The following is a 23,595-nucleotide window of genomic DNA, read 5'->3' as shown; positions in this document are numbered from 1 at the left end:
AATAACAGACTAAGCCAAATTGAAGAACATTCTACAAAATGACTGGTCAGTACTCTTCAGAAGCATCAAGGTCATAAAATATAAGGAAAGACTGATTAGACTGAAGGAGACTAGGGAGAAATAACAACTAAATGCGATATGAGACCCTAGAATGGAAAAAGAGACGTTAAGTGGAAAAATTGGTGAAATTCAAATATCTTTTTTTTTTTTTTTTTTTTTTGCGGTACGCGGGACTCTCACTGTTGTGGCCTCTCCCGTTGCGGACGGATCACAGGCTCCGGACGCGCAGGCTCAGCAGCCATGGCTCACGGGCCCAGCCGCTCCGCGGCATGTGGGATCTTCCCGGACCGGGGCATGAACCCGTGTCCGCTGCATCGGCAGGCGGACTCTCAACCACTGCGCCACCAGGGAAGCCCTCAAATATCTTTAATTAATAATCTTGTACCATCTTGTTCCTCTTGATAATTATATAAAGGTTCTATAAGATATGAACACAGGGGAGGTGGATTAAGGAATATAAGGCAGCTCCTTGTATAGCTTTATAACTTTTCTCTGAGTCTAAAATTCATTAAACATAGAGCTTTTTTTGTAAAAAATTATAGTATAGACTTGTGCTTACAGTATTAAGTCAGCAAAAGTAGAAATTCAGGTGACTTATTGATGTTTCATTTCTTAGTTTGTTGCACCAAAATTTAGGACAATATTGTGTACATAGTCACTGAAGAATGAATACATCAGTGTGAAGTGGTGGAATTTATTCTATCTCACAGGATAGTTGTTTTCCAGTTTTTTCCCCCCATTGTGCTTACATCGTTATAGACACAGACTAAGGGGAAAATGGGGCTTTCTTTATTTTTTTATTTTTTGCGGTACGCGGGCCTCTCGCTGTTGTGGCCTCTCCCGTTGCGGAGCACAGGCTCCGGACGCGCAGGCTCAGCGGCCGTGGCTCACAGGCCCAGCCGCTCCGCGGCATGTGGGATCTTCCCGGATTGGGGCACGAACCCCTGTCCCCTGCATTGGCAGGTGGACTCTCAACCACTGCGCCACCAGGGAAGCCCGGGGCTTTCTTTAAAAACTCAGTTTTAATGTTAAAGCCTTCTTGTGAATTTGGTTTATTTACTATATATGGCAACATTCTCTTTTAAAATAATTACCAAGAGGTTTTACTTACGTCAAACATGTATCATAAAAATCCATGGTTTTGGAGGTGTTCAGTCAATTCAGTTGGTTCAAAGGGCTCTAAATTTTCTTCTTTATATGGACAGTGGACAGAAATGAGTATTCTATATTATGTTTCTCAGACATGCTTTCTGATTCATCATCTGCTGTGACGGTGCTTATACCTGTGCTAATGGTGGATGAAGTTATTTCTTAGTAACTATGCAGCTACTGATGGAAAGATAGGGGTTGGAAGCAAATGGAGAATTTTAAACAGTTTGGGCAAGTCTGGCTTTACCATGAAAAGGCTCTTGTTTGTTTCTTTAAAGGGTGGATTTAGTAAATGAGTAGATAGCTCATTGCTTTAGAGATATCTCTCTTAGAATTGCACCAGACAACCAGTAGTGCTGCTTGGATATGGAAGTATTTTATGAATTCATGAGAGTTCTTACAGCCTTTTTTATTTTTACTTGAAATATTGTATATAAGAGCAGTGCCTGGGGCGTGCATAGTGTAAGTAGTGGTGTCCAGTATTAACGTAGAATTACTGTTTGTTTTTACTGTCATGAGTCTATGAATCCAGTCTGTCATGCAGAAACAATCATTATAATGTAAGCGCTTACTGTCTTACTGCAGCTGATTCCCCAGTGACATTTTAGAAAGTCAGTATTTGGCTGCAGAGTGCTTTAAGTTTCTAAATGGACTGGAGCTTGGGGGCCTTAGGGTATTTCATAGGAACCACATGACCCTGAGTGGACACACAGCAACTTTGGTTATCTGTAGCCAAGCTGATGGCAGTGTTTACCCTTGAAGTTGTTTTCACCCAAAATGTAAGTGTTTTTTACTTTATATTTAATTATTTGGTACTAATACTAATTTATTACAGCTGTCCAAGAGTAAATGCTGAACGGGTAAACAAATTCTTTGCTGTCTGTCTAGGTCTTTTATCATCTAGTTGTGGCTCTAACTCCTGCTGGTTTCACAGCACATTTTTCAGTGTCTATAAATTCAGCTCTTGATTTTCACTTTATCTGAGAATGAAAGTGGCAGTTGTACCCAGCAGCATTCAAGTACATTCATAAGTTTTACATTATCTTCTAAAAGTGAGAAACTAAACTCCCAAAAACAGTTTGAGAATTTTTTATAGTTGTATTTTAACAACTCTTTATACCTATTATCTAGATAGAAAATCATCTTCCTGCCTCTCTGGCTGTCACAGATACAGCTGTTATTAGAGTCAGTTAATGAGGGGTGGTCCTCAGAGACCATTCTCTTCCTGGTCTGTACTCAGGCTGCCTGGCCTAATAGATACGCCATCAGGTAAAAACACAAGAAGGGGTTGTTTTTTGTGTAAAACACCAGGCTCTGCATCACGACCTTTGCTGAGGTGAATTGGTGGTAATCTTCAGTACATTAATTTCCCTCTCTACTCAATAACTGTGATTCCTCTTAGCAATATACAGAACTATGCAAGAAGTGGGTCCTATGGTGTCAGAGCAGTTCACCTGATCTAGCATGATCACAGACTACCGTACCAGAGGGCTATGTAGGGATATATATATATGCAGGTATATATGGATATGTATGTATATGTGTGTGTGTATTTCTGTCTTTCCAATCTATTTTAGCAAAGGGGGAGGTTAGAAGATAAAAATAGCATGGTCCTCATATGCTTTGTGTATCTGTAGCCATGTTGATGGCAGTGTTTACCCTTCAAGCTGTCACCCAGAATGTAGGTGTTTTTTACTTTATAGTTATTTATTTGGTACTAATACTAATTTACCACAGGTGTCCAAGAGTAAATGAATGGTTAAACAGTGCTTTGAGGATTATGCTAAATTCAACTGCCATTTTTATTCTATAATACTTTTAGTCTCAGAAATGTATCTAAACTTTTGAGGCAGAAAGTGAGTTGAGATTGTCAGGTGGCTCTGATGATTCTTAAATTTCAAAATCCTGTCTCTAGCCTTCACATGATTCACTGTCTCTCTTTAATTAATAAGATAGTAAATATCTTTTGCTTTAATTCATATTCTCAGATTAAGGACCATTCAATAACAAAGATTTATTAAATATTTGTTATGCTAATGGAGGGATTAAAGGAGTAAAAGGCATGATTCCTGGCTCGAGGAGCTTACATTATAATTTGAAAAGACAAACAGCAAAAATTAAATAAATGGAAATCAAATAGATGGTAAATATTGCTTTATTGGCAATAAAGATCAAAAGAGATACAGAATAATATTTCTTCTTTAGTGATAATGTACACTATATTTTATAGTAGTGTGTTTTTTAATTGAGAGTTTCCTCTACGTTTTTGTTAAATCTCTGACTTATAAAGATTTTTTAGAAGTCGCTTGATATTACTATATTGAATAAATATTACCAATGAAAAATTGTTGGCCACTATTCATGCCTTCCCACTTAGAGACTAGTCTAAACTCAGGAGGATGAGTTTAATTCATCAATCTTGGATTTTGTTAAATGCATTGTCGAAGTGTGTGTCAGGAGATTTCAGCTACAGATTGATTTGTCTGTGAATTTGGGGACTCATACAGTAAGAAACTGAACTTTTCAGGAGGTAATTCGATAAATATGTTTATGCCTGTTTCCTCATTGTTTTACCAAAAATGTGTAAAAATATCACTCTTCGAGCTATATAATTTTCTTTGTGAAACCATACTTTTGTGAACATGAAGATTAAATTTAACCGTGTCTTGGTTTTGCACAATTGCAACGTTAATGCAGAGGGTTCTCTATCCCCACTTCCCCTCCTGTGTTTTACAGGCAGTCAGATGCCTCCTCAGCCACCTGGGAGCCAGTCAGAATCCAGTTCTCATCCTGCCTTGAGCCAGTCACCAATGCCACAGGAAAGAGGTTGGTCTTCGATTCATATCTTACATACCTTTGCGTTTTGAGTATATAAGGCTTATATGAATTTGCTTACCTATGCACCTCCTTATAAATAATTTTTCAAAGGATATTATGTTTCCTTATCAGATGAAAGTAATAAATAAGAACCTACATGTACCAATAAATACTGAAAAGAAGGATGCTTTCTTGCAGATGGGGTGGTTTTACCAAAGTGCAGTTCAAGACCCAAAGAATATATATGTCCACATAGAACCATGAAGTATACTTCATACGTGACTATAGTCTGATATTTGATCTAGCTGTGTAAAAATGACTATTAATGATTCAATTGGGATATTGGTCCTGAAGAGGTAAAAAAGTATTGTTGAGTATGTGTGTCTGTTTAGCGGGTTGGATCAGTTACTTGTCCCATGATACTTAACAGTAAAATTTTAAACACAGAGTAAGACCTTGTACTGTAGAATTATAGGATCTTAGAACTGGAGCTGACCTGAAAGATTATAGAGTCTGTTCACCTCAATTTATGAATAAAGAATATGAGGACCGCAGAGGTTCTGTGTGACCTTCCCATCCTCAGAAGCAGGTTAGTGCCAGAGCCAGAGAAAAGAATGTGAGCTATTCCTGAAGCCCTTGGACAATCAGGTTGTCCCACATCTGCAAACTCTCTGACCTTTCACTCAGTTCTGCATGCTGACCCCCGTGTTATTGCCTTGATTGAAGCCTTAGGCCTCCCTTTGTTTGCTTCTCTCTTCTCTCTCCCCTTCAGAAGTAAAGCTACTTTTGTTGATGGTGGAGGTGGTGATTTTAATCCAGATTAGCGTAGATTGGGCCTTATAAGCCTGCTGCACCGTCTAGTGCTTTGCCAAATTGCTTCCCACTGCCTGTGGGTCAAGGCTCATCTGCCCCACCCCATGGAGACGCCACTTTCCTTCACTCCCCTTCCTCTTTCACACCCGCCCAGAAGACAGAAACTGCTGGCTTGGTAGCCGATACTTAAAGGCTCCTGACCCCCAGTGTTTATAATTATTACTGTATGGATTGTAAAGACGATGATTTGTTTCTAATTAGAATTATAAGTATAAAGTTTCAGTTATTTTACATATTAAAAACTCAGCAATGTGTTATTTAGAAAGTAATACCAGTGAAAAGATGAATTAGCCTTATCTATCATTCACGTTAAAATGAATGTTTAGTAAGAATAAAATGAAATTTCAATTTCTAATACCTTTACATATTTAACTTTTTTATTATAATGTATAATTAATACTTTAATTCCCTTACCAAAATACTACAATATGTCTTAATAATGGAGTAGTTCATGGTTTTTAAACCTTAGGGTGCACAAGAATCATCTGGAGAACTTGTCACACTAGATTGCTAGGCCACACCTGCAGGTGTCTGATTCAGTAGGTCTGAGGTGTGGAGGCTCACAGTCTGCACTCCTGACAAGTTCCCAGGTGTTGCTGACGCTGCTGACCTGAGGACCGCACTTGGGCAGCCCTTGCCTTATAACGATGCTATAATATGTTTTCATAGTTGTGTGATGTGTGTATTTGTTTCTCTGAACTTTCCACTGTGGCCTCCTGTAAATCAGTCTTGCATCTCACATCCTCTCTATCAATTGCTTGTTCTGTGTTAACTCCTCATATGGCTCTGGTTGTCTAGAAGACATTACAGACGTTCATGGAGAGAGCACTAACGCCAAGCCAGGGGGAATTCTCCCCAAACTCCTTTTCTTGGCCGTGGGTTGTACCTACCTTGTGTGGCTCGGTCAAGGAAGTGAAGAAAAAAGGATAAAAGAAATTATCCTACACTGAAAGCCCACTCAGGCCAGACCCAGGGCTAAAATGAAGATTTTTGTTATTTAATCTTCACCATATCCCTGAAACATCATTCCTACTGCGAGAATTCTGCTAATTTTGCAAGGATCAAAAGATAAGAGATACCTTATTTGGAAGCCCTACAGTTCTAACCTTTACTGCTAAGAACTAAAAAAGAGAACCCCCCCCCTCCACATCCTCCAGTGTCTTTCCAACCCCTTCCTCCTGATAAATGTTTCAGGAATTTTAAAATGTAGAAAACCAAATATGAAGGACGAGATGACAAGAAATGTAGTTAAATCAAAGTTTTAACTTCATACATTTGCAAGGCAAAATTGCGGATGTTCCTCTGGTGTCACTGTATGGAAACCACTATGTTGATATGTTTGGGGTTTTCCCCCCCTCTTATGTATAGTGCGTTTTTGGTAACTATAGTGGATACATAACAATCTGGCTAATATAATGACCATTTCCTTCAAATAGCAAAAATGAGTTTTATGATTTGCGAAATCTGAATTGATTTTTATGAACGTATTCCTCAAACTTCCCCTGAGACTGTGCTGCCGGCACCATGTGCATCCCTTGTGCGCCTTTTGTTGGTTGGACAACCCCTGAGAAGGAAAACTTATTTAAAAATGACTGTTGGATGATACTTTGCCATGCGTGAGTTAAATTTCCTCTAAAATTGGGTAGCAAGTACTTTTTTAAAAAATGGCTTTGTTATTTGTTAAAATCTAGGAAGAAACATTAGTTCCTGCCTAATGCACTTGATGAGATATTTTAATGGCAAATGACACATTTTAATGATTTGATACGATAATGAAAACCTTTTCCTCGTTTTACCATCATTTGGTATGTACCAACAGTATATATAGTGCAAAATAAATCTAAGAAAACCGTTGCTAGAAAATTCCCCAGTGTTGATTCCCATGTATTGAAAAGTAATTTAACTTCATTTATACCTTTACAGTTTGTATATCTGCCCCCTCCCCTTATTTAAGGAAGTAATGAAAGAAGCAGAGAGGAAAAAAGATACATTGGTGAGTTAGCATCTTATTTTAAAAAATGTATTCTTTCTCAGAAACCATGGACCTTGATAGACAAGATAAGAACATAGCTTCTGTACTGCTGAGTGCTAAAATAACCAAGTTAAACACTTCCTTTTACACTTACTTTGTTTTAACAAGTAAGATTATAAGAGAGTAAGATTCCACAATTATACACATTTTCTTTAATGTACCCACAGGAGATAGATTTTCTTTAATGGCAGAGAATCTAGAAACACACTTGCCGAGAGACAGCTGCACAGAACAGGAGATGCAGCCTACTTTCCTTTGGAGGTGCAGTTTTCTGGGTCGTCTCCAAAGTCCTCGTGGGGGACAGCAGTGCTAACAAACTGCCCTGGAGCTAGGTTCCTGCAGGCCCAAGAAGCTGATCTCTTGCTCTGCTGTCATTCCTTTGTGTTTGGTCTTTGTATCCCCATTCAGGAAGAACATTTATTAATAAACTACATACCCTGTTTAGGAGAAGTTTGCGAATCGGAGGCTGTCCTGGGGTCTGAAGAGCACTGACAACAGCAAGGCCATGCCGTCTCCCCGAAGTTGAGCGCAGAGTCCTTGCCCTGTCCAGATCCCAGGCCCTGCAGTGCCCACCCCCCTCTTCAGCTCAATACCCTCTTCACCTGGTGGTTCTGGTGTCGAGTGTGTCAAAGGACATCAGTCACAAATTCATTTCCCCACATTGTACGTAGGTGAAAATAACTGAATTCCTGTAGTTTTCTCTTCTCCATCTATGAAGGTATACGTGGATATGCCCTTCATAAGTTACAAAAGGGAGGGAGACACTTGGGATGTTTACTGGCCGCTTTATTCTTCTGTAGTATTGTCACTACGTTTCATGTACTTTCCACTATAAAACTTGATTTAGTTCTCTCCTGTTTGCGTATTATGTGGTGCTTCTTACTAACTGAATAAAGAAAATTAGTTCAGATTCTTTGGTTTTAACTTCTTCATTACTGATATAAGTTTTGGCTTGCTTTTTTTTTAAAACGTCAGTTTAGTGTTCTGTAACACATTTGCCATTGGTTTTTATTTTAAACCACATCTTTTCTCTGTAGACCTCATGTAACAACATACAGAATTGCTATTAAAGCATCTCACGCAGAAAATCAAATACAGTACTGTGAATTATATGAACTAAGGCAATGGAGGAACAGTTAGGATAACCCTAAAATACTGAAATACGTTTTACAAGAAAATTGTAGCTAACATGTTTAGATTAGCTTTATCCTTCTTATTCTTTAGCATATATATCTTAAAATTTGAAAAGAGCAATAGGAAATGGCTTATTAGTGGGTTGTCCTGTTTTCCAAGAGGACTTGGAGGGAGTGTGGAATGATTGTCTGAGTAGGTAAATAAGCATAATTATTATTAACATCAAAATGATCACATTTTTAACCCCTGTAAAATGTTAAGCTTCATGAAACTAGCAAATGCCCTTCTAGTTTATTGGATTAGCAATTAGGTGAAAATGTTTCAAGAAGGCTTATTTATTTGGACAGATGTAGAGAGGTTCAGAATTAATGTTTTGAAAAGCTTTTAATTGAATTCCCTTTTAATTTTCACAGTGGTGTCTAGTTAAATATTCATTTTAATGCTAGTGGTTTTCTGAAGGTCTGAACTAGATCTGGATTCTCAAAATCAACATAGGTTATTTAACCCTTTTCATCTAGTGCGCCAGCAGGGACTTCCTTAGTGTAATCCCATAGTATTTGAATAATTAGAAGGTAGTAATGAGGATTTAATTAGTCCTTGAGATATGCTGAAAGCAGAACCGCTAAGAACTTTCCCTTTTGGACATGGATTGCAAGCAGAACTGATGCTGCTACCGGACCGTGATGTGCTAGAAAATGTATTCTATCACTGGAGGTACTTCTTTGGCACCATTCCGTGACCGTCAGATCTGTACGGAGGGCATCCTGGGTGAAATCTTCCAGAATTACTGAGTTCCCCAACCCCCAACCTTTATTCTTGTCCAGCCACATGACAGCCTTTTCTTCCTCTCAACTGTTTAAACAGAGTAGCAGTCAAAGTATACAGGCTTCCTGTAGCTAATTGAGAATCAACTGTTACTGTATCAGTGGTGCCCAAATTAGACAAGCTAGACAACTTGTGTATTTACTCTATAGTTGCAGGACAAGGAAAAAAATAACAAAATTTTGCCGTTTCACATATCTCAAGTATTTAATCCAGCCAAACTTAGTCCTTGACAGCTGTACGTCAAGTGAATCACAGAATCCTCATCTTTGGAATCTGATATTCACAGTGATATTTATCAGTAGCTCCAGTTTGATAAATACAAACAGTGCCATTATCCAGAAAAAGTGTGTAGCAGATGGGGTGAGCTCAGGCATTTAGATGTTCTTTTTGTGTGCTACCATGAGAAGGTGAATCAGAATCTGTGTACTTCAAAAGTATAAGGTTTCAAACTTACATATTCTATGTAGATTGATTGAATAGCATATGTCTTCATTATTCTTATATATTTTTATTCCGTTATTAATCCCAAATGTTAACTGCCTTGGCATAATTTTGTTCCCTCTTTAATGAGGTATGTTAGCTTCTTTCCGCATCTGAATAGAATATTCCTTATTAAATTTCTAGGTACATTCTATTTGCTGAGGGCAAGTCTCTCTCTTACTTTTTAATGCCAAGGGCAAGAAAGAGATCTCTTAAAATAAATCCAGCGTCTTACTGTAGCTTAGACTGAACTCTTAGGGCCAGAACTGAAGCTCGTTTATGTTCTGCATCCCTGTGTCTACAGCAGCACCTCCTATATAATAGATGTTCAGCAAAGATTGAGCTGGACAACAGAAAGTAATTCAGCCTTCACAGCCATTCAGAAGTGTCAAATCTTTTCAGAGCACAGAACAACCAAAGAACAAAATATTTCTCGTTCTGAAATGAAGAAAGCTTACCATATTGATATGTCTCCTTTCAGTTTTCCCATTATAGGTCATTTGCTGGAGCGTAGAGTGTTTCTCTCTCTTGCACCAGATTAAAGCTACCACTTCTGTCTTCCATTCTTCCCAGGCATATTTCTACAACCATACAGACCCGATGTCAGTCTGAGCTGGGGTGCTCGCAGCTGGAGCCTTGCACTAAGTGAATTGTCCAGGGGCCAGCCATGCTCTTTATAACCCAGGAATATTTAGATGGAAATAAGTAAAACTTTGGGGAAAAATGTTAATGCTACTAGCTTATTTCCTAGTGATATCTACACCAAAAACCAGTTTTGAAATTTTAAAAATTATTTTTGATCATCTTAATTGACCTAACTCAGTTGTTGAGAACAGATTAGCCAGTAAGTATAGAAATGAAGGAGACCACCGAGATAATTGTTCAGGACTTGGAAGTAGGATTTTTTTTTTTTCTGTTTCTGCAAACTACAGAAATTATTTTGTTGCTCTTTCTATGAGATTCTCAGTTTTAAGTATGACAGTCAGTCTGCAGATGCTGAGATGTTTCACAGGGTAGGTATACTGGTTGTCCGAAAACGATCTCCTAATCTACCTTTCTAATTGTTCTTGCATATAAAAGTGTTCTTATCATTTATATCATGAGCATACTAAATACAAAAAGATGCTGCCTTTCAGGACAAGGGTATTGTCAAAGAGAAAACAGATGTCTTTCCTCAAGCATTGTCGAGTAAACATAGTAGATCAACGTGTTAAGGCATTAATGATAGTCTGCCCCCACCCCCAGATGCAATTAATTTAGCCTCTGCTCTTAATTGAGGATCCTTTTTTATAATCAGTGACAGATGAAAATAAACTCAAATGGGAGGTACTATACAAGAGAGAATATCTACAAAGCTGTTTCTAATTTCTTCAGCCCCAGAACTCTACCTCTGGGCTGGATTGTGGACCAAGCCGAACTAGTCAGTAATGAAGGGAATAACAGTCTAGGAATTGTATTAGGGTTAGTGTTGAATTCCTATTAAGTCTACTATCCAGAGATCTGTTCACCAAAGAGCTCAGAAAACAAGTATCACATACAATAAAGGTCGATTTATATTCATTGAAGAATCATCAGTCTCAATTTTAGAATATTTTAAAAGAAGCAAAGTTTTGTTACTTTTGTATGTGCAGTAATTTTTTTAATTGCCAGTTAAAGCTTGCTTTTAATAGTTAACACTCATTTGTAATTGGCTCATTATTCTTCAGTGAAAGTATTTGAGAATATCTGGATCTTAGGTAAATTCGGCATTGCGTGCACTTATTTCTAAAAACATGTTTTCTCCTGTGCTTTTTGGGTCTGTGACCTCAGTGAAAGACTGCTGTCTGCCTCGTTTCTCAAGCCAGAAAGCTAGAAGGCATCCTTGATGTCTTTTTCTCTCCCATCTGCCCTACACTAGTCATCCCATTCTGCGACCTCCACCCCTGGGTTGTTTCTCACAGGTCCCCCTTTCTTGGCTTTCACTGTCACGACCCCTGCCCAGGCCACCGAGGCATCATCAGCACCTCCCAACCACTCTTCCTGTCTCAGCTTTGCTCCCGTCCATTCCACTTCCATGCTGCATCCAGAATGATCTTTCCAGAAGACTGGTGAGATCATGTCATTCCCTTCATAAAAGCCTTGAAGAGCTTGCCGTTGCCTTCGGAGAAAGGCTTTACTGATGCACTTGGTTACTAGGCCCCTTCTCATCCCTTTCAGCCTCCCTTTCTGGTCTCGCTCCCATCACACCACTGCCTCACAGTCTCTGGCTACACTGAGTCCCTTCTGGGATCTTCATGTAAGCTCCTCTCCGACCCTTTTGCCACCCACCCACTCCTCAACCCCCACCCCACCCCATCCCTTGCCCATCTTTACTCACCCTTCATGTCCTCCGAACAGCCTGGCACCTGTTAGGTCCCTGAGTCCAGTCCGCGTTTACTGAGAGGACAAAGAACAAAGGCCTGCCCCACAGGCCGGGCACCGTCCCACCCAGGCAGGCGGTACTCAGGACTCCTTGCTGGGGTTACCAGTGGAGTTCTCTCCCAGCGAGAGCTCTGTGAGTACCGTGTGGCCTTGTTCAGTGTCAGAGCTCCAGTGCCTCTTACAGTACATTCTTTTCCTCATCTTAATCTTTAGGCAGTTTGGAACCAAAAAATTTGCGTTTAGGTGCAGACTTATCGCTAACGGGTTTTGTGACCTTGGACGGTTAATTAAATCTCTGCTTCCTCATTTGTAAAATGGGGATCAGAGCATCCTGTGGATATGTTGTATGGATCAAATGCAACCTCGTATCCAAAAGTTATGTATTGCAAAGCACTGTGCAAATATTGGTAATAAGCGTAAGCGTCAGGCACAGATGACTCAGGTGAGACCTGAGTCGAAAGCCTTAAAGGTGGTTTCTCTGCTTCTTCCAGCACATAGTGACACACACAGTTGGCTTTGCCCTCAGCCCTGAAGCGGACTTTTGCAGCTAAAACTCCAAAGAATTGTACAAGGGAAGGCCGGGTATTTTGCCCCCATCTACCATCTGGGTAATTAGTCTGGTCCCTCCCCTGACTCTCATTTTCCTGATGATGGATGATGTCAGCAGCCGAGAGGGCTTTGTGGGCGTGGATGGGGAGAACTTAGATGCTGTCGCCTGTGCCTCCGAATATAGGGCGCTGTAGTGGCAGGGAAGGAAGAGGGAGCGATTCTGCCAGTTAACCTGAGAGCACAGCTGGGAGAACACTGGGGGGCCCGGGTTACAGCCTTGAATGGGTCATTAGTTTCTGTCTTCCTCAGAGCAGTTCATGTTGCGAAGAGAAGCAGGCAGGCAAATAAACACCGAAGATATTAAAATGTAACAAGAATATTCTTTAAAATCTATTTTTCTCTCCAAATGGGAATCTGACACCTATTTGTGATGAGAAATCACTCTGTGTTTATAGTCGGAGGCTCCCTGCTAAGGTGGTACAGCGTGTGACCATTATTTCACACATGTGGAGAAACAGCTTTTATTGAACTGCCTTGAAGAAACAAGGCAGTTATTCTGTGAATTTTTAACAGATGCCAACATGACAATAAATTGTCCACGTGCCAAAGGCAAAGCGCGCCTGGCTCTTCGGTGGCTTATGGAACCCTGGGTGTTTTGTGGGTGTCCTGACGGCGCTGGAGCTCTGCCAGCCGAAGAGGCACCTCTGACGAAGGAATCGCGTTTGTGTGTAGTTGGTACTGCGCCCGATTGCTCTCCTGCAGTAGCCTGAGCACGGTGGCTCCTCCTGTGCTGTGCTCTCTTTCATGGGTGGCATGAGCCATGATTTGGGCCTTGTGCTTGACGTTGCTTTTTCTAACAGGATTCAAGGTCTCCAGTGATGACGTTGCAGAGTTTGTTGTCTTGCACCAAGAGGGAAAGGATGTACAGCTGGAGGCTCAGGTCCACGTTAAAATGCCTTCCGGTTTAATTTTCTGCAACTCCCTGTTTGCTCCATTATTTATTTGACTTCCTTTCTAAATCAGTTTTGTAACAGCCTTCAACTTAGGGATGCATGTTCATTGGATGGTCCTTTAAGCCATCAGTGACCCTTGTGGAGCTGTGACAACCTGTCATTGCTTATTTGGATTCATGGTGCTTTCCTCTGTATTTTTCTGTGTAGCATCTCCTCCAGATAGGCCTTAAGGCCTGAGTATAATTTCGTTCTATTTTTGAGAATTTTTAAAGTACTTCTAAAGATAAGCTGTATCTCTGTCTTTGCAGTGAAGAGTTTTTCTTCATTCATACTGCGTAGAAGCATTCTGTATTCATTTCATCCCTTATATGGAAAACGTGATTTGTTTATAAGGACTACATAAATCAGTTGCTTGAAAAAATTTTTTTGATCTGCTAAGGTTTAGATAGTCACAGTGCATTTTTCTTTTCTCTAAGAATTTTCTTTTTTTCAAATAAGAGAATCGTATAGCATTTTTTAAAATATTAAGTGGAAAAATACCCACTTAATAAACCACAAATAGTATGGTGTTGAAGAAAATATTTAAAAGGTCTTGAAAACTCACTTATCTGATAATAACGTAGATAGACATTTTAGAAATGCCAATTCTCTGTTAGGCCAGTTTTCTAAGATTTCAAGATAGCAATGTGTTTTCTTAAAAACACCTTAAGAAAAAGAAAAGCATCTTTGGCTTAATTAGTCTTTAATACTGGCCTCTGTATAAAGATTGAAGTAGCATTTTCCCTAGACTTAACATGACTTATACTGCCATGCAATATTTAGAATAGATTGTTTGTCTAGGCATTTTCCATTGATTAATAATATAAATATTTGTAGGGGAATGACCCTAATGAAAACCATTCTCAACCTGCAGACTGAATAACTCCAGATGAGGTCCTGCCTTCAGCTATTGGATACATGGAAAATGGCATTCAGAAAATTATCAAACCGTGGGGACTTCCCTGGTGGTCCAGTGGTTAAGACTCCGTGCTTCCAGTGTAGGGAGCGCGGGTTTGATCCTTGGTCAGGGAACTAGGATCCCACATGCTGTGTGGCACAGCCAGAAAGTTAAAAAAAAAATTATCAAGTTGTAATTAAATATCTAAGTGAACCCATATACCTTTGCAATAAACTTCAGGACAAGTTGTAAAGCTCTTACTAGGTGGTGGAAACGAGCCTGGCCAAGATGGGGCCTGTCTCACATGAGCTCCAGAGCCCCTTGCCAAGCCCCCAGCAGAAGAGCAGTACGCCCTGATGCTTGGGCGAGGTCTCGGGGGTTTTCCTTTATAACCAGAAAGAGAAAAGTCTTATTTCAGACTCTGGTCTCCCTTCAAACCCCACAAAAAACCCTAATGGATTGATTCATCCTTGCATAAATGTTTATCAAGCTAGGGATTATCATACGTGCTCGTGATCCAGTAACAAACAGAAATCAAGATCCTTGCTCTTTATATCGAGTCTATTCAGGCACTTGATAGGACTCATACCTATTTCTGTGTATCTGTCTACCTTTCTTCTCTTCCTTCTCCCCGCTCCTTCTGCTCTCCAGTCCCACTCTCCCTCTCTTAATAGGCAAACTCCGGGGACTCTGCAGGACTGGGAAGGATGTACACTGAGTCTTACGCCGCTCAGAGCTAAGCAGTACTAGAGTTGTTGGTTAAGTGGCCTGAAACTGACAAGCTTCAGTCCTCTGAGCCGAGTAACATGGGCAGCCAGTTATTTCTGGAACTAGCTGTCAGGGAAAGGACACTGGTTTCTGGATAGTCCGCTGAGTGGGGAACGCTACCCATCAGCTGTAACTGGCTCTGGTAGAGGAGGTGCCGAGCTGGCAGGCCAGCACAGTGACACAGAGCTGTGTGCTACCTGGGGAAAGGCAGCAAGCCACTTGCCAGGAGGCCACAGGGTGCGGCATTTATCACTCGGTGAATTCAGCACGGTCCAGGGATGTGCGGCACTTCCTGACTTAGCCACAGTGAATGGCTTGAAGGGGAGCCTGGCAAGGGAGACTAGTTTGAAAACTTGGAGTCATTCAGCTGGGAAATAAATGGTGGATTGTATTAAAAATAATATGAATAATAACACCTGTCACTGAGCCTCTGCCCTGTGTGCAGGCACTGAGCTGTACACTTTACATAACGTTTTCTCATTTACTCTTATGAGGTGGGCTCCGTTGTCATCCACCTTTCTCAGAGAAGGAAACTGAGGCTTCGCTGTTAACTAACTTGCCTGAAGTCACCTAACCATAAGTGGTGAAGCTAAAATTTGAATTTGCAGTGACCGTGGAGACGGACAGAGCGAATGCACACGGCAGATATTTAGGTGATAGAAATAACGGTGCTTCTGGGCCATTAGCTGTCAGTGGTTCTTTTTTTGAGGGAAGGGGGATCTCTCCCCTTATTTTCTTTTTATTTTTTTAATTTATTTGTTTTATTTATTTACTTTTGGCTGCATTGGGTCTTCATTGCTGCCCGCAGGCTTTGTCTAGTTGCGGCGAGCGGGGGCTACTGTTCATTGTGGTGCGCGGGCTTCTCATTGCGGTGGCTTCTCTTGTGGAGCACGGGCTCTAGGCACGCGGGCTCAGCAGTTGTGGCACACAGGCTTAGTTGCTCCGCGGCATGTGGGATCTTCCCGAACCAGGGCTCGAATCCATGTCCCCGGCATTGGCAGGCGGATTCTTAACCACTGCGCCACCAGGGAAGCCCTCAGTTGTTCTTTTTTTGAATAGCTGCCCTCCTTTCCCCAGAAATGATTACTTGAATATACTCACTCTGAAACAAGGAGCCAGACCATCACAGTTATTAAGCTGTTTTCCCAAAGTAACAGTAAATGGGTTCTGAATGAAGATGTTTTCTTATTCATTAAAAACCTGTACTATTTGGTTCCAGTTCTCTGCCAGTCCCTTTGCATGGTCCTGAGGAGTCAGATACGAAGAGAGTGTGTTGTTTAAAGCCTCGGTGCTCACAATCTGGGGGGAAATAGTCACCCCAGCAAATGATGGCAGTGTGACAGCTTCTGTGTCTCAGCTAACATACAGCATATGAAAGTGTCTGCTTTTCTGGAAGGCCAGGGAATGTCATGGAAGCCGCAGGAGACAGAGCCAGGAAGGATAGGAGCACGTCAGTGTCGTGGAGGCAGACGGCCCTCTGGGCACACTGTGAACCAGTGTTCGGTAGAGGACACAATCTAGCATTCTGTTCCCAAACTGCGCCGCTCAGTCGTGCGTTTTTTCAGTGAAAAAAATATATAAAATATCAGAGAACATTGCACATAATCAGGGTAGAAATTGTTTTGTGAAGAGTACAGTGTGTGTGAATACTGAATGTGAATATATAAACACGTGCATACTCACATATACACATTGAATCATGGTATACGATATATTTCTTTACTATGGATTGTGGTTAAAAAAAAAAAGTTTGAAAGTGGTTTCAGCGAATTAACCTCTGTGAACCTCAATGTCTTCATAGTTGTTTTGAAGTTTAAAAGGACAAGTAATGAACAACACCATTAGCACATAATATCTGCTCATTAAATGTCAACTGTTGTTATTAGATCAGTGAATAGCCCATTACCAGGAACATGAGAAGTAGTCAATAAATAATTGTTAAGTGAGTGAATGTGTGAATATTTACAGGTCGAAAGCAACCTGGTGCCTGCAGGGAGGTAAAAGTGGGAGTGATCGAATCAGAGCGGGGTCGCCATGATGACCATGTAGCCATGATGGGGAAATAGGTCAGGTCACATTCTGAAGAGACTTGATTGCTGGGCTGATAAGTTTGGCTTCATTCTGTTAAGCAGTCAAGAGCCATTGACTAGTTTTGTTGAACAGACACTGTTGAACATCCCTGGAGAGATGAGAAAGGTCGGAATTCAGAGCATCAAGTGAAGGCCCTGCCTTGGATGCAAGGAAGAGATTTCCTTTTGAAAGTAGGAAAGTCCATAAAGATGGGACATGGATGCCAGTGTCCGTAGGTGAGAGGGCAGGCCGTTGTAGAGGGGTGATGCTGCCTTTTCCTGTGGTTTCTTTACATTTAGCAGCAGAATTAGGGGAAGCCTTCAAGAAAGGGATTGTAAATGCTAAACTAACCATTCACAAGACCTAACCAAACAAAAGGGTGCCCAGTGACCACTAGGATTCAGCTGAAGGCAGGAACTTTGGCTTCCAAGAATATACGTTGTGGCATCCACTTCACCGGTCAGACATAGTCTTAGTCTTATTCGGATCTAGTTTGATTTACCTGCATCCTAACTTCAGCTAAGGTCTCAGCTTAAATAGGACTTCTCTGGGGAAACTTCACTGTCCCTAGTCTAAGTTGGGTCCTCCTCTTATACCCTCAGAGTTCCTGTGCTTCTGTTTTCTTATACTCATACTTAACTTTTAGTTGTTTATTAGATGGCCGTCTCTGCCACTAGGATGTGAGGTCCACGAGGGCAGACACTGTTTTGCTCATGGTTTACATCCTCAGCACCGAGGATGCTGCCTGGAATCTCGTTCGGTTGCTCTGTGACTTTAGTTTATCATTTTTCCCTGTTGATAGGTTTTCTTTTCTTTCTTTCTTTGTTTTTTTTTTAAGATTTTTGTTTTTTGATGTGGACTATTTTTTTAAGTCTTTATTGAATTTGTTACAATATTGCTTCTGTTTTATATTTTGGTTTTTTGGCCACGAGGCATGTGGGATCTTAGCTTCTCAACCAGGGATCGAACCTGCACCCCTTGCATTAGAAGGCAAAGTCTTAACCACTGGACTACCAGGGAAGTCCCCAGGTTTTATTTTCTACTCAACTAAATGGTAATTCTTCAAGGACAAGGATCATATCTTTTACTTTTTTTTTTTTAATGCTCTCTTATTCTTACCACAGCTCCATGAATGCCAGAGTAAAATTAGGGCATGCTGATAGAAGATTTGTGTATCATTATTGTGAATTGAGTTACCAGTATGATAGCTTAGATCAGAACTCACACAGTGAATGAAGAGCTTGTAGCATCACTAAAAAGGCAATAGTAATGCCTTTGTATAGCATTTTCATGGTGTGTTTCAGTTTTGAAAAGCACAGTCACATACGTTTTTCTTATTTGACTCTCAGAATGATCTTGGAAGCCAGGACAGGAAGTGCATTCACTGTTTCATACAAGAGAACCCATGAGTCCACACAGTGGATGGTGGAGGCAGCCTCTAACCCACATGTGATTTCAAACAGATGGTGTGTGCGTGTGTGTGTGTGTGTGTGTGTGTGTGTGTGTGTGTCCTATTACTACATTACCTTCTCTCTCAGAATAGAGCCTGCGCCTCTTCATCTGGAGTTTGGTTGTACAAGTGTTCGTGATTGCATACACATGTAATGAAGGACTCAAAAATAGTAAATCCATTTATATAAGCCTTCTATGCATGTATTTTATGGATGAAGTGTACAAATCATTTTCATATAGTTTCTAAGATTTTTATTTCAGTAAGTTCTTTTATATAATGTAAATAATAATTATCTAAATTAGTACTTTTTTCCAAAGTTTGAATTTTCCATGTAAGATTATTTACCTAGGGCATATAATTCCATAATACATCTAGAAATTCAACATACTTTTATAATATATGGGAAATTCACTTTATACTTTCTAAATTTTCCTTACTAGATAGTCAGGTTTTCTAAACTCAGATGGTTTATAACTAGAAAAATTTCACAACTTTAAAAAAAAGAAAAAAACAGCTTCATTCTCTCAGCTGTCAGTTTTTCTGTTCATAAACTGTGTTACAAGCTGCCATTTTATAACTTTCTAAAGGAAGCAAAATACAATCAAATATGTCACCATAAATAGAAAATTATTGTTTGAACTTTGATATTTGGAAACATTTTAGCATTTATTTCATTCAAAATTAAGGTTAAAATAAAACAAAATGAAGAATATCCCACAAATAAATATACATGCAAATTTTAGACCTGAATTAGATTTTTCACACAAAAAAAGTTTAAGCCAGAATCATAGAGAACTAGAGATAGAAGTGCCGTTACAAATATCGTATGTCTTCCCTCTCACCATTTAACAGGTGAGGAAACTGAGGGCCAAGAGGCTTGGTTAATTGCTGCATTCTGCACAGCGAATGTGGAAGGCCCTCGACTGACATCCTAGTCAGTTCCCTTGCTGTCACAGCATGCTGCGTCTCTTGCTTTCCTTTTTTGAATATATAATGATAGTAATAGCTAGTGATTAGTGAAAGTTCACTGTGTGCCAGGCACTACTATAAATTTTTTTACGTGTATCATCTCATTTAATCCCCGCAGCAACCCTATGAGGTAGATACAGTTGTCCCTATTATATAGATGAGGAAACAAAGAATGCACATGCAGGTCTCTATCTTTAGGATGAAAAGTAGAAATACTTCTTTTTTCATTAACTTCTGTCTTCTAATTTTTCATTAGTTTGTTTAGATTATGATGATACTCAATAACCTCTTAAAAATATTGTTATATCCATAACCGAAGTCTTTTTAGTAGGATTATTGCTGGCATTTCATTGTGACTATATATTATGGATCACTTTACCTACCTCCTAACCGGTCTCCTAACTTTTAGCCTTACTCTCCTTCAGTCCTTTCTTCTTGCGGCATATTATGGCAGAATTAGCTTTTGAGAATGCAAGTCAGATCATATTGCTTTCCTGCTAAGACTGCGTATGGCCTTTGCCAGTGTTAATCACACTGAAGGACCAAATTTTCATAGGATTGCAGGTGCAAGAGTTTTGGTGAACTGTACAGTATTTGGTAATAACGGCTGACTCTGCAAGATGAAATGCTCCCCTAGTCAAGACGTAGAGGGGCCAACAGAAAAATGGGCAAATGATATAAATAGTTTTAGAAAAGGAGTCAAAACTGCTGTAAAACAAAATGTTCAGCCTTACTCATGATAAAAGAATACACAGTCTAACACAATCCAATTATAAAATATCCCTGAAAGGATACATTAAAAAACCATTTGTCTTTGACCAGGGGAACTCAGTGGTAGGAGACGGGGTCTATTTTTTTTAAGCTTTTGGAATTTGTAGACAGTTAAACAAGTACTGGAGTACTGTGGATCCCACATATTTAAATAAAAAAACAAATGTAGAAATAAAAACCAGCTTGTTCATGCTAGTTGGAAACTACACCTGAATGCGTGGGGTATTCAGGAGTTAAAAGATACTCGTGGCAGTTTATAAACCAGAAAGTTGTCATCATACTGTCTTCCTTTTGTGTATACATTTCAGATTATAGAACCTCTTCATGTGCTGTCTCAGTTGTTCTTGCAGCAACCTCATCTGCATTTTAAGGTGAGGAAACTGAGCCTCAGATAAATTATGATTCACCTAAGGTCACAGAGCTAGTTTTGATCAGTTCACACACTGCAGTATATTTATTTACATATCTGTCTACTCTACCAGATTCTGAGCTAGCGACACAAACAAAGCTACAATGTAGGCCTTCTATTCCCAGTTGACTGCCTTTCGATGCTTGTAGTTCAGAAAAGAGTCAGTGAAATTATGTCACCTCCTTTCATTGTCTTGGGGAATACATGAAAGGGATGCGTCTCACCAAAAATATAAAACAAGGTTTCAGAAACCTCTTGTAAGTGGTGCCGTTGCAAAAGCGTACAGAGAACAAAACAGCTTTTCCAATTTTAATTTCTGTGGAAGGAGGTGGGCTCCATACTCCCCAGAACCTTGTTGTTGGAATTCGATGTTGCTACACATTCCATTTGGATTAGTTTAACATTCTACCTCTTTATGACAAACTTGACAAACTTGATTTTGACAAACTTGATTTTCTGCAAAATTCCAGTGATGAGTGAGACAGTTCAAGTGGATCATGGCATATATATACATATTGTTAAGGACGGAATAAAGAGTCAGAAATAAATAACTTGCCCAGATAAGAATTCTTCTTAGAAGTCATTTGAGCAAACCTTAAGCTTATAGTAAGTGTTCAAGAGGCAGCAGTAACTTAAGGATGTGCTGTGTTGCCAGCAGTTCTAAATCCTTCAGCGTGGACACTTTCTTGGTTGAAGTGAAATTTAATGCTAAAAAACGGACATGTAGTATTTTCCTTAACTAATGAAGAAGAAAGCAGCCATTCTCGAAAGAAAGAAAGGGAGAAAAACGCATACAATCTGTATGGAATTTAAACACTTTTTTTTATTAAACAGGACTCTATATGAAACTCTTGAGAATTTTATAGTCAGGCTTAGATAAATATTTCATGTTACATCTTAAGATGCAATCATTTATAGTAATTTTAGCACTCTGATTTCTGTTTGTTTTCAGATTTGAAAAAGCAAACATTTTCTATGATGATTTGTATCTGGGAGCCGCCAATTGAGCCCAATTTCACATGACTTTATCTTTATAAATAAATGAAATAGGATAATAAGGAAGAGCTCTACGTACTTGTATTTTATGTCTATCTCTTTAGACAGAAGCAGTGTTAGAAGATCTCTTCTTTTTCTTACTGAAATGTAAACCATGGCCTTTGTAAATGCCCTACTCTGTTTAACCCCCTAAGTTTAAGCTGACCTTGGATGCAGGCATCATCTTCCCCTCCGGCTGCCTCAGGAGACTCTCTTTCTCAAGCCACGGTTCTCAGTTCTCCTCTGGAGTAGGTGGAAACCTGCCCCCTCTCTGCACTCACCCTGTACTAAAGCCTTCAGCTGACACCTGTGAACTCTCAGCAACTCTAACTCCTGGGTTCTGGGAGGTTTTTTTTCAAACTGCCCTTTGTTAGTTTTCTGGTTGGATGGTGTATCTTTTTCTTAGCTACCTGTCTTGATTTGGGCTATTCTTTGTCTGAATGCGTCTTCACAGTTCATTCTATGTACTTGCTTACGTTTGGCTGAACTACTGATGATGGCGACGTACCTTGACTTTATGAAAAGTCCTGCACAACTGAAAGGTGTATTTTCTTTATCCATTTGTCCAACTACCTGCTAAGCACCTACTGTGCTGTGCTCAGCACTCTGAGTACGGGAGGAATTTAATACTCATTCTTTCAGCACATAGTTTTTGATACCTACTACGTGCCAGACGCCCTGCTGGGCGCTGAGAACGCAGCAGAGAGCACACACGTGATCCTTGCCTTCATGGGGCTTATGTTTTAGTGGGGAAGAGAGAGCTTAAGTGAGTCAGAAATAAGGCAAGATGATTACATGTTACGAAAAGCACGTGAGGAGAAAGGGTGGCGCCGCCAGAGCAGTCAGGGAAGGTGGACCTGGAGGACAGGAAGGAACCGGCAGTAGGACGCTCTCGGAAGAGGCAACGGGAGAGAGTAGGCTCTATCAAGGGAAAGAGCTTGATGTTATCTTCTAGGAAGCATGAGAAGGCCAGTGGACTTCAGGGTAGTGAGAAGGAGAGAAAACCATAGGAAGTGGGGTTAAAGTGAGAAAAGCAACCCCAGACCACAAAAGAGCCCACAGACCGTAGTCAGATGGGGGCATTTTGTTCCAGGTCTAATGAGAAGCCTGGTGGCAGGATGGTTATACAGAGAAGATACCCTCTGATTTCCTTTTTTATTCCTGAAAAGTCATTCTGGCGGCTTTGTGAAAGTGAACCAAAAGGCACAAAAACGGGGCAGGGCTGAGAGGGGTGAGCCAGACCATGACCATGTCTGGTCGTGGGAGAGAAGATGGTAGCTGGGCGGCTTGGATTTTGTAGATGAGGAAATGGAGAAGAGGAGTGGCCCAAGATACATTTCAGAAGCAGAGGCAACAGACGTGCCAATGGATCCATCGCACCGTAGGACATCAGGGCGGGAGGAAGGAATCGTGGGTGGCACACTGGAAGGAAGTCAGGGTCTGTTTGGAAAGCAGAGGACACTTCAGACCCTCCACTTGTGTGCAGTTCCCCCCGAGGGGTAGTATGAATCAGGTGGTAAGTCGGCAGGACTATAGGAGTCACGGTGAACAATTGTGGCCCCAGGAGACCAGAGGGGAGAAAAACGGTTATGTGCAGGGGAGAGCTGGGTGCTGGCCTGGGCTTGAGAGAGCGGTGGGATGTTTGAGTGAGTTGGGAACACATGGCCCAGAGATCGGGGAGTGAGCCGAGGCTCTGAGGGGCGCGCACATGTCCCGCCAGGCAAGAATGGAGGTTAGGAGAGGTCAAGGTTATTGGCCTGTTCACCCTCTTCTCTTCTTCTCTAGTTCATGTCCACAGTCCATTGGGTTCCCAGGAACTCTAGTGAGAGCTCAGAGTGAGGACTAGGGTAGCCCCCTGGGCCCTCTCACGTCCTCCACACTGGGTTTGAGATGTCTTTAGACGTTCTTTAG

General features: G+C 40.6%; 1 protein-coding gene across 8 annotated transcripts in view; it reads left to right on the top strand.

The window, feature by feature from the left end:
* ARID1B (AT-rich interaction domain 1B) overlaps positions 1–23,595 on the top strand; it is a 413,915-nt gene that overhangs the window by 315,601 nt on the left and 74,719 nt on the right. For all 8 annotated transcript variants that reach the window (XM_060029731.1, XM_060029728.1, XM_060029725.1 and 5 more), the window contains one exon: positions 3,946–4,035. In XM_060029731.1, coding sequence (XP_059885714.1) covers positions 3,946–4,035 — 90 coding nt within the window. The remainder of the gene's footprint in view (positions 1–3,945; positions 4,036–23,595) is intronic.

The sequence above is a fragment of the Delphinus delphis genome, chromosome 14, assembly GCF_949987515.2.
Source record: "Delphinus delphis chromosome 14, mDelDel1.2, whole genome shotgun sequence".
NCBI classification, from domain to species: Eukaryota; Metazoa; Chordata; class Mammalia; order Artiodactyla; family Delphinidae; genus Delphinus; species Delphinus delphis.
The sequence above is the reverse complement of the archived record's forward strand: the minus strand, read 5'-3'. Positions and strand labels throughout refer to the sequence as shown.